At 39.9% G+C, this 14,410-nt stretch overlaps 1 protein-coding gene across 2 annotated transcripts in view; it reads right to left on the reverse strand.

Moving 5' to 3' along the window:
- Positions 1–14,410, reverse strand: part of rgs6 (regulator of G protein signaling 6) — a 54,682-nt gene that overhangs the window by 13,194 nt on the left and 27,078 nt on the right. For both annotated transcript variants that reach the window (XM_026340793.1, XM_026340792.1), the window contains exons 3-4: positions 1,743–1,839; positions 294–344 (exon numbers count right to left, since the gene is read on the reverse strand). In XM_026340793.1, the coding sequence (XP_026196578.1) occupies positions 294–344; positions 1,743–1,839 (148 nt within the window). The remainder of the gene's footprint in view (positions 1–293; positions 345–1,742; positions 1,840–14,410) is intronic.

Consider the following 14,410-nt stretch of genomic DNA (forward strand, 5'->3'; position numbering starts at 1 on the left):
TCAGTGTCCTGGCCGTGGGCTTTTGTACCAACAATAACCACTGTTCTCCCACCACCGTGCCTTGGGTCAGGCTGACAAAACAGCACATCCATATCAAAGATTAGCCACTCTTTGTGTTTGTTTTCCTGTTTTCTCGCTCAGTCCTTGTTGTTAATGCACTGTATCTCGCAGCATCGACGTGTGAAAATATGTTTTGATAAAGTTTAAGTCCACTCTGCAGAGGTGTTAATCACTGTTAACTGTAAACCTATTTTCTTTTTAAGTACAGTGTGCTATCATTTATTAAATTGTACCTGGATCCTCGATGGACAGGTTCTTCATCAGCCACTGGACAATCTCTGCACCTGAATCAGATGAAACAAGGAGACGAATGAGTTAGAAACAGTAGGAGCGATGGGACCTAAATAAAAGTAGAGATGATGGAGAAAGAAAAGCCAAGAAGTCACATGTGCCATCGAAGGCAACTTCACCGCCTTTAAACCAATTCATTTTTAATTCCAATGTATGTTTTTCTCGCATAAACTGCTTTTTTAAAATTTGAAATTAACAAGTAAAAGTCTTTAATCTGAATATGTAATATAGATCTGAATCTTAAAAATCTCCTGATTCTGCCGCTCGAGAGATTATTTTATGTATAAACCTCCTCATCTTTCTGCACTGGAGAAAGTATCATCTCATCTGTGCTTCCTCTCTGTTTTCTTTCAGTCCCAAAGGAGACAGAGTTTAATTCCCCATCATTCATTACTTCCTCGGCCTTCGGCACTCAGCTGCACACACGAGCTGCTGCTGCTGCTGCTGCTGCTGCACTCATCCATCCACCGCTGTAGTAATTGTCTTTATTGATACGCTCTGCTTATGGCATATTGGGGTAATGCATTTTCCATAAGTGCGAGGACTGAAAACAAAAGAAGAATGTTAATAGCTTTTCTTTGTTTCCATTATTTGTTTAGGGTGTGCCAGAGCCTCCCACTGCCTCCCACCCCCTCCCAACCTGTTAAAGTGATTTAGGTTATCAATTGAAGCGACTACAGCCCAGCAGACAAGCTGGCTAACATCCATCCAAGCTGTCAGGTTAAACTGGCTAATAATGTTTTTATCTTTCTCTTCTAAATGTTTATTTACTAAGTTTGAATGTTTCCCCAGTGATTCACATTAACGCCGGTTTCACACACCTACAGTCCAGGCTCCACCGAAGCAATCGGGGGTTGACTGCCTTACTCAGGGGCACCTTGACAGTAGGAGGACAACATTACTCATCCCGTCTCCGCACTCTCACACTTTCTTTTCCAAACATTTAATCGTATGTTGTCCTCCCACCTTCCCTCCAGCTATTCAGCCATTCTCCTGTGATCCGTTGCACAAGAAACAGAGCAGCAGCCTTGACACAGCCACAGTGAGACGCAGCTAGTGCACTTGTGTGTTTTCAGGATACTCACTAGTCTGCAAGCTGCTCTCATGATTCACCATCACTATAGGGCTTTCCCACAGGATGTGAGAAATTTAAAACAGAGCACGGTATCTGCTGGTTGTTGAACTTTGTTATGGTAAAGTTTACAATGTCTAAGCTACAGCAGCAACTGATAAAGAATGGACTCAGCATAGGGCTTTTCAGCATTTGACATTATTTTCTTTTCCTTTTCACCAGGTACTCGGTTTCAGTGATGCCCTTCCAGCTAATGTTTGTGCAGTGCTGTGCCTGCCACTGTCAGTCTTTGGCACGTCTTTCTGCCCTCTTTCCTTACCTGTGACAACACTGGGAATTTTGGTCATGAAGCTTTTGACAGTTCTGATGGGTACGCCCTCTGTCTCATCCTGGATGTGAGTGATGATGTCTTCAATCTGCAGAAGATGATGACGAGGCAAAGAGGACAAAAAGGAAGACGGAGAGAGAGAGAGAGAAAGGAAAGGGGAGAGACAGTCTGATCAAACCGAGAGCTGACTGACAAAGGCTTTTTAAATGTGATATGCTTGAAGTATTAATAGCAATAAACCATCATCATATTAGTTTTAATCTTCCACTTTCTACTCTGCACTTTGTTACAACACATGGGGCCTCCTTAACATCTGCATTTGAAGATCAAATATTTTCCTTGAACCACTGCATCCTTTGTAGTGCAGATTATCCCAAACTCCTAAGATGCTTGTCTGATACTGTGGTGGATTATTTCCATCTCATTTAGGAAATATGATGCAAGTCACTTCCCCTGAACTTGTGAAGACCACACTTATGCAAGCTGCATCCTTTCAAAAAGTCTGCCTGCGTGCTTGTGTGCTATTCATTTGTCCATGATATGTTGAAGTGTTTGTGTGCTGTGCCATGAGCACATCTTGGAAACTAGTAAACATTTACATCAGTGAGCAACAAGGCGTGTTAAATGATATAATAAAAACAAAAATGAAGTTTACCAGAACCTTTGGGTCTATTCTCACAACTGCACACTTTTTGCAGATGCTTTTTTTTTTTATGCTTCAGAGAGTGGGAAGTGAGAAGTTGGTCGCTTTGGAGACAGCTATCGCACAACTACCACACAATTCAGAAGCTATAAATAAACCCCAAATCATATCCAGAATAGACACAGAAGGGGAGAGAGATTTGGCTGCATCCGTTTTCTTTAAGACCCAGCACATTTCTTTGAATAGGTTGAACATACTATACTGAACATGCAGGATATCTTAAAAGATCCTATTAGATCGAGTGATGCGTTTGTCTGTAAATGAGCAGACAAAATGTTCCTGTGCACCTCTGAATTCATGCTGCTATCGTCGTAAATTATTGCATCAATAAAGATTAGCGAACCTGTTCCAGAAGAAGACAGGCAAGCTCAAACCATGACCCTACTATCACAGACGAGCTTGGATCATGAGCAAATTATTTCTTCTCCCACACTTTGGCCTTTCCATCACAGTGGTAGGAGGTTAATCTTGGTCTCATTAATCCGTAAAACTTAATTACGAAATTTGTGTGGCTCATCACTGTCTACGAAGGGTCTCAGTCACCCAGGTGAAGTTATTTTAAAGTTAAATTATGGAAACGTCGTCGTCATGACATGAGAACTGGAAACAGCAGTTTTACTAATCCACCTACTGTCACAGCTCCTCTGAAGCTCACAAATAAAGCATCACAAACACAACATCCTGTGGTTATCCAGGAACTTACTGTATGTCAATATTTGCTGGGTGTGTGTTTCACCTCACTGCACCTAAGACACTCACGCTGCCTTCAGTCCCTGTGAAACCAGAACTAACCTTGACATTTCTTTTTGTGTCAGACTTTTACACTAAGCTAAGATTACCATCTCCTGCCTCTAGCTGCATACTTTTTATCTAAAGAATCTGAATAAGTTCATTCTCCAGTCTAGTCTAGTTTTGAGGTATGAGCACTGAACACTTGCTTGCTTTTTGCCAGCTAAGTGCATTTCTCTGGTACATAAGCAAATAATAAAGGAAGAAAATAGAGCACAAAAAGCATGTTTCATTCACATCCCTTATGTTCTGAGCCTATCTTGAGATTGAAACTGACAAGCCTGCAGCTTTTACCTCTCTAGCCATCATACTGCTGTCACCCTCTTCCTCGGTGTTGTTGAAAGAAACGGATCCTGGCCGTCTGCCATGAGCAAGGGCACAGGCAGCTTCAGGCTACACATCACAATCAATATACTGTGATAACACGATTCTAACAAGACCTTGATGGTGCGTGGAGACAGCTGCTTGAATGACTTTTAATGTCTTCCACTGTCACAAACGATATACTGATTTTACAAATGGTTTATTACAGGTCACAACAGCCATCGACCCCAATACCACAGAGAGAGTGATCACAGTTGACCGTCTATGTGATGAAAATACAATCATTTTAAACCCAGAAAACGTCATCAGTAATATTCACTGACGTTTACAAAGGAAGAAACTCACACTGGAAAACTAAATGGCATCAGAAGTGACACCCTGTGGTATTAGTTTTGTCGTTTTTGAAGTTACATGAGTGACCTGTTAAATGTCAACATGCTGTACTACAGGTGTAAACCACATTTTGCTCTTATGAAGAATACTGAATATCCTCGAAGACAAAGACAAACAGCTCTCTGCTGTCAAACATCACATCAAACCTGTGATCAGCTGAGTTTTAACTTTTCTAGTCTCAACTTCTTTGACTTTAAAGTTGTTTTTATACAGTGTGGGTGTAGATTTGTGAGGGGACAGCACATGACCACTGGCGAAATACAGAGTGTATTTAAAGATAAATTAAACTAGTGAAGGAACAAAACCTTTGCAAAAAAGAATTATAAATGCAAAAATGGACGTACAACCACAGCACTAATTCTTGATTACATCAGATGTAATAATTGGTTAAGTTAAGCTAGAAAACATGCAGCTTTTTCATGAGCTGCAGCACTTTAGTTATCACTTTCAGGTAAATAAGGGCTCTGCCTTTTTTAACACAGCACACTGTCTGTCTGACTATGGTCTCAATATGATAGTTAAGACTTGTTGGTTGTTGTTTTGTTTCCAGGCCAGGACTGGGAGCGAGTGCTGAGGCGGCATGTTGTGAATTTAGCCTCACATTTAAGTTTCATTCGTGTGACTGATGCTTTTGCGTCATTCTAATATGAAATGCAGGACTTTCACTTTTTTATTCTCCCAGGGTTTTCAGAGGATCTGAATATTTCTTCCTTCACTTTAAAGTACACAGATACTGCATCGTGTGTGTGTGTGTGTGCGTGCGTGCGTGCGTGTTTGTTTGTTTGTGTTTTTAGCACAAACCCGCTGGAGCAGATTTCATCTGACTTATTGCGAGCTGTTCTGTTTAACACCCCATGGAGCAGCGGGCTGCCTGATTACAACGCTATCACCACACATTTTTGCATGGACCAGGTAGTGGGCTGGCAAGGACAAGGACTATGCTGCTGATTGTGGTTTAATGGTTCCCCCAGGCATCAGCATGCCCTTCCACTTGCACTCACCAGCTATGCAGATCCCATCATCGTCGTCCCTCTGAAATCTTTTTATTTTCTGAGTGGGTACCATACTCACTGAAGTCTTATGCAAGACTAAAAGAAGCAGCTCATGGAAAGTGGAGTATAGGGAAGGAAAGATGAACACAATACCCTTCGCATATATTGTAGTAAGGTTTTGTCTGTTTATTCGTATTCATACAAGTAGAAATAGCAAAAAAATAAATCCATCATTCTAATAAGATAAAAGTCCACATGTAGCATGTTGCAGAATAATCTATTTCACAGTGTTCTATACTATTAGATACCAAATACTGGTTCCTTAATATGCAAGATTATAGGCCTTTTTTTACAATACAGTATTTCATCCAATAGTGAGTAGTAACATTTATGAAATGCACGGAGTGAAAAACATTTTATGATTGTCCAACACACACTGCACAACATGAGTAAAATGAATTTATATTCAATAGTTAAACATTAAATCTGAGTTAACAGAGTTAAATTAGTGGTGTGGACAATCGCTATTGTTCTATATATTGTATTACAGTGTGAGTAATATATTGTACGAGATGTCTACAAGTAAGTGGTAAAGTAAAACTTTATTTCAGTTTATGTCAAAACTTAACAAATGCAACAAAACAGGCGTCAGTGTAGGTGGATGTTGTCTCAGCCTTTATTTGCTGCTACTATATGTTACCGGGACTTTCAACACGGCACCAACTCTCCTCCTCAGTGAAAGAACAGAGTTTCTCCTGGTGGAGACTTGAGTCAACCACTCACAGCTGGACTCACACAAACCCAAACACATGTAGAAAACACCAATTAAGTTCAAATTAGTAAAAGCACCACCGCCACCACATCCCTTGCCGCCTACAATTTCCTGACCCACAATAAGCTACGTTTAGCTTTTCTTGGCAAAAACAGAAATCTGTGTGAGCGGAGACTGACAAGGCCATCACTGCAGTTATTATGAAGCAGGTATACGTCCCGTTGAGATGGAAAATGTCAACTATGCTGCAGGGTGGGGATGTCTGCGCAGAGATACCTGGGTAACACATTTGAGAAAAGAGAGAAAATTACCTCTGCTGAACCATGCAGCTCCGAGCCTTCCCCACTGTGACAGTTTAATATGCTGCCAGATCGATAGCAGGCTGGCTGAAGGCCAACTGGAGAACACGTAGACAGATGACTGGCATTCAACAATCTGGGGGTTGAATATTCTGGCCATTTATTTGACCAGGGCTCTGACAGTTTAACTACAAATGGCTTGATATCCTTGTACGGTTCTATTAACTACAGATGGAATGGTACAAATAGACTCCTAATTTCCTTAAGATTAACGATTCAGTTAATGTTTGAGCACCAAAATACAATAAATTATGAACATACAAATACTGAAACGTCACCAATGAAATACTCTAGGCAGATCTTTGAAGACCGTAGCAACAGGAACAGCATTGAGACAGAGACTAAATAAACGTTTTAACCAGCAGTATTATTTTAATTGAGCAGGCTACACGTGTTAACGGTCACATTTTACATTCCTGCAACACTGAGCTCAAATATAATCAGTTTTCTGGGTGATAACGCATGTGACTAGACTAGTTGGAGGAGATCACAGGCTGATTAAATACATCTTCACACTGTATTACCTTCACAAGATGCTTCGAGTGTAACACGCTGATTGCAACATGTTCCTCACATATGCTTTAAGTGGGACTTGCATACTGACAAGGAAGTGCCAGTAGAAGAGAAAGGGGATCGGAGAACTTGCACCAAAACAGATGCCATTTTTTTCTAAAATGTCAGACACATTCTGTATAAATGTATGTTATTCTGTAGCTACACAACACTACCATTAAAGCTGTGAAAAGAAATGCAGTCTTACACAAATCCTGTTCCAGGTATAAGTTCAACGGTGCTGACAACCACTCATTATATGAGCTCAATCCTTTCCAGCTTCTGAGATGTTGTGCTATAATTTAAACTAACCTCTGGATAAGCAAAATAATAAAAAATAAAAGGAAATGTATAATTATGTAAAGATATTATTAGAAAGAAGATGCCATCAAAGTGTGTGTGGTGCTCGTGATTGTAGCCAGTGTTGTTTTTTAGTCAATATCTGGGTTTAAATAGATTCAAAGAACTTCAATCTGCATTTTAGGTCAATGTCATGCATTCATTTTTCATACTGCACGCTCATCTCAGAGCCGTTTTCCAATCTGACGAATCATGTCTGAGGAGACTCATTATCCACAGACCCCAGTTGGCCAGTACGCTGTATTTCAATTCACTGTGACGTTTCTCAACCAACTCTCCCAGCACTTTATGTCTCACTAAAAATAAATTCAATATTGAATTGGGAAGCAGGTGATTTTTTTAATGTAGAAACTCCAGTAATATGGTATTATACTATTATGGCTTAGTTCAGGTATAATCGTTCCACATTTTCATTTGTTCCTTTAGGAGGCCCAGAGAAATTAATGCTGAAACTAGCTCTCATTAAGAGTGGCTATAAAGGGACCCAGTCTTGTCACGGCAGTAATGGTTGTAGCGTACACAGGAGGAGGAAAGGATGTGTTCTAAGACGCCGATCACCTTCAAGGTGATAAACTGACCGTTTGATCTTCACCTAGAGCAGTGGGAAGAGGAGCCCCACCCAGGAACATTATCTCTCTAAAACTGTGATTAACGCCCAACTCTGCCCAGACAGAGATGTGAAAACCAAATCACTTGGTAATCCAGTCCTAGTTAAATAAAAAAAAATAAAGCAGCATAAAGAAAGGCAAATATTAGTTTTTTGTTCAACCACGAAATTTTTATTTAAACCGACACCCAACGTCTTTACGTCCACTCCCAACCAAATCAATTTGCACTGTTATCTTGCATTATTGACCGTTTAGGGCTAGAATCTACTGTTGCCATTTTGGAGCCATTGCATGGGACGGCGATTTCATCACACACTGGCATCAGGACCTGGGGGTGCTCCTACAGTACGACAACCTGTGACTGTGGTTGTATGAGAGAGCTGGGACCTGAACAGTATCCAGGATCTAAAGGTATTAAAGCTTGTAGCTGGTAAAGGTGGCGTCAACTTTAATTACTTTAGCTCATCATAACCCTATAATATTATTTTGTAATATTTGTCTGAATCTGCAAAGTAATTAGCAATTTCTGCAATAAATAAATGTAGTGAAGTAAAAATGCATGTATCCTGATGCTGTGGAGTTGTCGGTAGTTGTAGTTGTCTCACGCTAATATGAGACCTGATTTAGGTAAGTTGGTCTGCGTTGGAACGCCGTCATGGACAATATGCACAGTTGCATAAAGTATGAAGTCTTTCAACTCACATATGAGCATGTGAGAATTGCTTTAACGTGTAAATAAATAAATAAATGCTTAACTCGAGGCACTTGACTTATCTAAAGTTGTTTCCTACTGATAAATAAAACTACTACTCGTGTCAACAACTGAGCTAATGCCTGATTTTATGATACTTACTCATAATAATATCTATATCTATATCTATATGTTTCCAGTGTAGAGTGTGGATCGTAAGTGGATATGTTCTGGTTCTATCCTGCATTTCGATGTATTTTAAATATTTTTATTTTAAATAATCTGTGTCTTTTGTAATAAATCTATATATTCTCTGAGCTTTCTGTTAATCTTTTGTTGAAGTTATAAGGTTCAGATATTAAATCTTTTATTGTTCTGGAAACTTTTTATTAAAATCTGGGCACGTGCAGTTCAAGAACATTAATGTGAGTAAGATTACACTAAGAAGCCTCTTCTAATACTACATTAAATCTAACATTTCATGCAGGTTATTCATATCTTTTTTTGAGTCCGTAAGGAGATTATTATGCCAACTGAGTAAAGGTCAAATTAGTTTCATCAAAATTATTAAATGTACTGACTTTGTTCAAAAATGTATATTAACACACACACACACCAAATGAATTGCCATTCACCCAGAGTGGGTGTAATGACTCATGGCGGAGATGGTGGAACCGTCTGCCTGAAGAGTGTACGAGTTTATGTGTGAAGGTCAGATACGATAGCCCTGTGACAGTGGTGATGAGTCTTACTGGTTTCAGGCCAGTGCGTCTGGCAGCAGGCTGATGTGACTGTTAATGGAAGTGTAATGACAACAGGATGGCTTTGCCACAGCTGACTGCTGGTGCTGCTTTGCCTGACAGCCGATACCACCCTGGAGTAATTTATGGGACTGGTCAGGGTTCTGGGCCACAAAATGAAAAAAAGTAATCTGGTTTGAGTGTCTAAAACTAATTGTATTGTTTCTGCTTCAACCAAAAACATGAGAGTACTTCTAATGTAGTCACCCTTGGCTACTGTTCACATTTAACTAGATACAATAGCATTGTTGATAAAATGCCACCATGTTTTGCAGAACCGGGCTGCTCCTAGTTGGAAGTAGTCAGACACATTACTTCAATATTAGAGTTGGAACTGAAAAACATGACTCTCAGAATCTACAGTCACATTAGCAGCTCATTTTTTGTAGACCACAAATAATACATCTCACGGTGATTCATAAAAAGAGATGTGGGACCAAAGGGGTGAAACAACTGACTAACATTATCAGCCCTCTACATCCTAGTTGCTAGTGTAAAGGCACATAAAGTAATATGCATATTCGCATTTCCTTCTTATTCTTCACTGCTTTTAATATCTTACATCCGTGATGGCGTCTATCTGTTCTGACATTTAGCCTTATGCTTCATTACATCTCTAATCTAAAGTGCATGCTCACACATAGTGCGTATGAAGTTTAACTCATAATAAAACATGCAGGAAAAACCTTATGGAAAAAACATAAAGCACCGCTGAGAGATAACCACAGTTTCCTTTTGGTGAAATTAAAGTTTAAATTTATGAGTCACTGCCACCATTCTACATAATGAACTATTCTCTCTTCTAGAACAGAATAATTATCATTTCTTTTACTCTCATTTTGACTTTGACAAGATCAAAAACTACTGGACTGTGAGCGAAGGTGTCCGACACAGGCAGAAACACACAATGAGAAATGTAGTAATCCATCATAGTGAGCAACACTAATCCATCTAAAGTGCAGACTGAGGTAAAAAAAAATGTTCTTAAAGTCTGCCTGATGGTGTTTGTGACCCCAAAACAACCTTGATGAGGGAACACCTTCCACTTTGAATACAAATACAGGACATATGATGACTTTTACCGTAGTGTTATAGCATGCTTACATATTGTTATACACATACCTCACATATGTGTATAACAATATGTAAGCATGCTATAACACTACCAGTCAAACTGGGAACCAGCTCTATATCTATGATCTCCACACCTAACAATGAAATAATTTTCAGTAAAGAAGAAGTATTGCAAATATAATTGGACGGAGGTGGTTTTGGATAACCTCATATTACCCGGCTGCAGTAGCAGCAGTAGATTACAGCCTCAGATTCCCCAGATACAGTTAACACCTCAGGGACACAGCACCTACTGCAGCAGGACCAAAAAAAAATTACCTGGATTTGGGCATGAAAGATTATTCTTTGTTTGCTGCCTGCTTCCATCTGTTCTACTGCAGCACAGACTATACAATTAGTAAGGAAAGGCTGCAAAAGAACAGAGAGAAGGGAAGGAGTCTAACACATATCTCCTCAGAAGAGTAGAAACGCTCCCTCAGAGAAGAGAGCTGCTGCTCAGCTGCAGTGAGGGCAAAGACAGAAACAGGTTAATGATGTAAAATAGTCTGATGAGTGCTGCCGGCTAGAATAACAGCTAGCCATTACCTGTTCTGCCTGATTTGGTCACACCACATATGATTTTTCTACATTGTCCACATAAAACCTGGCTTGGCTGGCTTCAGTGCATTGGGTTTCAAATAAAAAACACTTCTCTGGTAATATGAGTAATATCAGTTAATTTAGTGCTACGTATGCACACATGTAAGTGATAGTCTGGTTTCTTGGAAACAGAGGAGTTCAGTAATGAGATTCTGAAGATGAGCGCAAAAGGGCACTTATTGCCACTGGAAACAACGCTGGAAATTAGTCCCTGCTGGAGTCCAACAAGGACAAACAGTTGCCTCCATTGTTAAGTGTCAAGGTGTATTTTTAGCTTCTCCTCAGGAGAGCTTTAAAACTCTTTGTTGGATGTTTCGTGTATGTCACAAAGAATTTTCATCTTGTTAATGAAAGACAGGTGCTGGCATGGAGAACTACTTCAAGACTGTATCACTGTCCTGTTCATTGTCCTCGCCGCTTGAAGGGCATCGCTAATCACCAGAGGGAGTGTATGTGATGAAGACTATTGTGGCTGTTTTGTTAAATCCCATTTTCCAGAAACGTCGTCCTCCTACATGGTGAATTATTAAAATCACTACAGTGTACATACAGATTTGCAAGGACACCTTCTACTGACGACTGAGGTTTCAGGATTGTGTAGGTACAAATAAAAGTAGGTTTGGTGACTCAACAGCTATGAGAGGATGAAGTACAGTAGATACTTCCCAGAGTCCCAGAATATAATTTCTGAAATCACCATACTATACCAATGCTAAAAGCATAATTTCACCCTGCTTAGTCAACCGTAAACTATTTAGCTGTAAGTGATAAGGCACAAATGGAGAGAGGTCAAAGCTCTCATGAAAACTTTGTGATTGCGTTTCCTATCTGGTAAAGAGCCGACCGGCCACAGGCTGCAGAGAGTGAACTGAGGCCAAACACTCCCTGGGCAATAATCAATCCAGACAACTTTTCATTGCTGCTTGAAAGGGACACCAAGACGGCTGACCTCATGTCTCAAGGCCAGACACATCCATACCTGGCAGAGCCTGAGTAATCATCACAGGAGGCGGCTGATTATTTTCTGTTCTCCCTGTTCACCCATGGGAGCCCAGTCTGCCTACAGCATATTATGTCTTTACTGTTTATTCAATAGCTTAGCCCATGTTTTCCCCATGAAACTGAAAATGGGCATTTTATTATCATGATCTCTGCCATCATCTTCATCATCACAGCAGACGATGACATTCAGATATTCTAGAGAGATTAAAGATTTATTCAACATGTTTATAATTTTACACCCAGGCCTTCAACACAATTCGTTTTTTGGCAGCAAAGCTTTGAGCTCATAAAGTAGCTGTCAGCGAAATAAAATTACTTCTTGATTATTGCAACCTAAGAACAAACAAAACAAGACAGTATCACATACCTAAAATGTCTTGAACTGCGGGTGCCTGAGGTGGAGTAAATAATGTTGGCGAATTGTCATTTACAGTTTTTCTTTGGGAAGTTTGAGCTGTGTGCTAAACAGCAAAAGTGCAAAGTACAAAGAGAAGCATGACTTTAAATGGAAAAAAAATCTAATAAAGGCAGCAAGGGAAAAAGCAATTGGCATTTCCTTTCATAGATGAGACTGTGCCCATTTTGACTTCATTTTTAGTTTGTCAGAGAAATCCATTAGCCTACAATTTACTGCTCTCCTGCTGCACTGTCAGAGCGAATAGGGACGGGTATGTGGGTGTCTCTTGAACAGCACTCAAAATCTTACCTAACACTTCAAGGATTCAACATGAAATAGCAGCAGCAGAAGAAAAGAAAGATGGAAACTCGAGGGGAATGTCAGGACTCTTTCCAAAGCTTTTTGGGGACCGCGTTGATGTCTGTCAGAACTAAATTAACTCTTGGAAATGAATGCGTTTTGATAGACTGTCCATCAGTGAGTTATTGTGCAGGCTACATTAAGAGGCAAGATTATATTGTATTAAAGAGTATGAACTGCATACTGCTGCTGTGTTTACTGTGCAGTATGTAGCTCCTGTACGACATGGGTCACTTTCATGCAGGTGCAGCCTCACAGGTTCACAAAGATCCAGTGTGGTTACATACAGTCATTCAAATTTTAATTGCTGATTTAAATTAATATGAATCTTCAATGTAACATTGTGGTTTAAGGTAGGAAGAGATGTGTGGGTGCAGGGAATGGGTCCTTATTTCTGGTGATGGAGCTGAAAGCTTAAGGCCCAAACTTTGTTTTCATTAACCAATAAGTCATAATTACCTTACATACCCACACAAACACAAGGCTAAAACACAATGTTCTTTTTCTTACATAATAATTTTACTTAGAGAGACACACACACAGACAAACCCACACATTTTTTCCCTTTTCTTTACAAAACAATCTGTCAGATCTGGCATACAACAAATTTGCACAGTCAAAACCATGATTTTTCCTTTAAAATATCTCAGAATCACATACACAGACAAAACTAAAGCTCCTGAGAATTTTTGATTCCTACTGATCAGCTGGTGACAGTAATCACAGACAGGCGGCTGGGCTCTGTTCTGTTGAATATAATAAAGATTGGGCCTGATCAGAGCTCAGTTGCAGGTTAAAAGAAGGCATATGTTTAGTGTTGATGGCCATGACTCCAAGTCCCTTGTTGCTCACTATGGCAAATAGTTCATAGGCTGCTTCAGAGCACAATAGGAAGGGAAAAGATCTGAGGAACAAGCCAAAGGCTCAGCTCTGTCTGGGAATAAAGGCTCTAACTTCAATACATGCAGCTCTGGAGCAACATCTGTCTGTTCTCTGTTTATTTCTTTGCTTTACCCTCATGCTTTGTCCCTGCAGTATTTCTTATTTATACTGACTTGGCCAAGAATATGTTAAAGAAACTGTGGAAAAACTACAGCTTAAAGTATTAATCTGAGACATTTCCATGGCTCCTTGGGTTTCTCTCACAGGAACAAACGGCTGGTGTAAATCTGGTGTGAACAACCTGTCAGCTGCAGCTTCAGTCCTATCTTAGGTTTCAGTGGATCCGGATCAGCCTATAGCTCTACAAGTACTCTAAATACCTTTGGTTTGCATCTACAGGCTTTGTTTCTTTGAGTGCTGAGGTTCACGGTGCAGAGACTAGTACTTCAATTAATTACATTCACATAGCACAAATCTCCTTTTGAGTAATATAGCTGCATTTGATTAAAATGCTCAATTCTGTGGAGGGGATTTTGCTGTTTATGACCAAAAGCCCACAGGTTTTGTGTGATCTCTGCTGCCTCCATCATAATAGTAGGTTTGTATATTGTAAATGAAAGACTACACTACACAGTACTTGTAGTGCATGGTCTTCAACAGTGTGAGTTCCTGTTGGTGGAGACTCTGGGTCTGAATAAGTGATAGTGTGGGTTCCCCAATAGATTCAGCAATAAAGCATGCTGTCTACATTGCATCCTCAGAGGTCCAATTAGAGTGGAGACTGAGCTCTATTTTACACTTTACCTGCCCCAGTGAGAGCCATAACATCTTCCACAGAGGCTTTACTCTTCCTAAGTTCACCCAATTTCTTTCAAAAGAAAACTACACGGGGAAAAATCTCCTCCTGAATAAGTAATTTATCATCATGTTTGGTCTTAAAATCTTGAGTGATTACAAATTTA

Source organism: Anabas testudineus, chromosome 24, assembly GCF_900324465.2.
Source record: "Anabas testudineus chromosome 24, fAnaTes1.2, whole genome shotgun sequence".
NCBI classification, from domain to species: domain Eukaryota; kingdom Metazoa; phylum Chordata; class Actinopteri; order Anabantiformes; family Anabantidae; genus Anabas; species Anabas testudineus.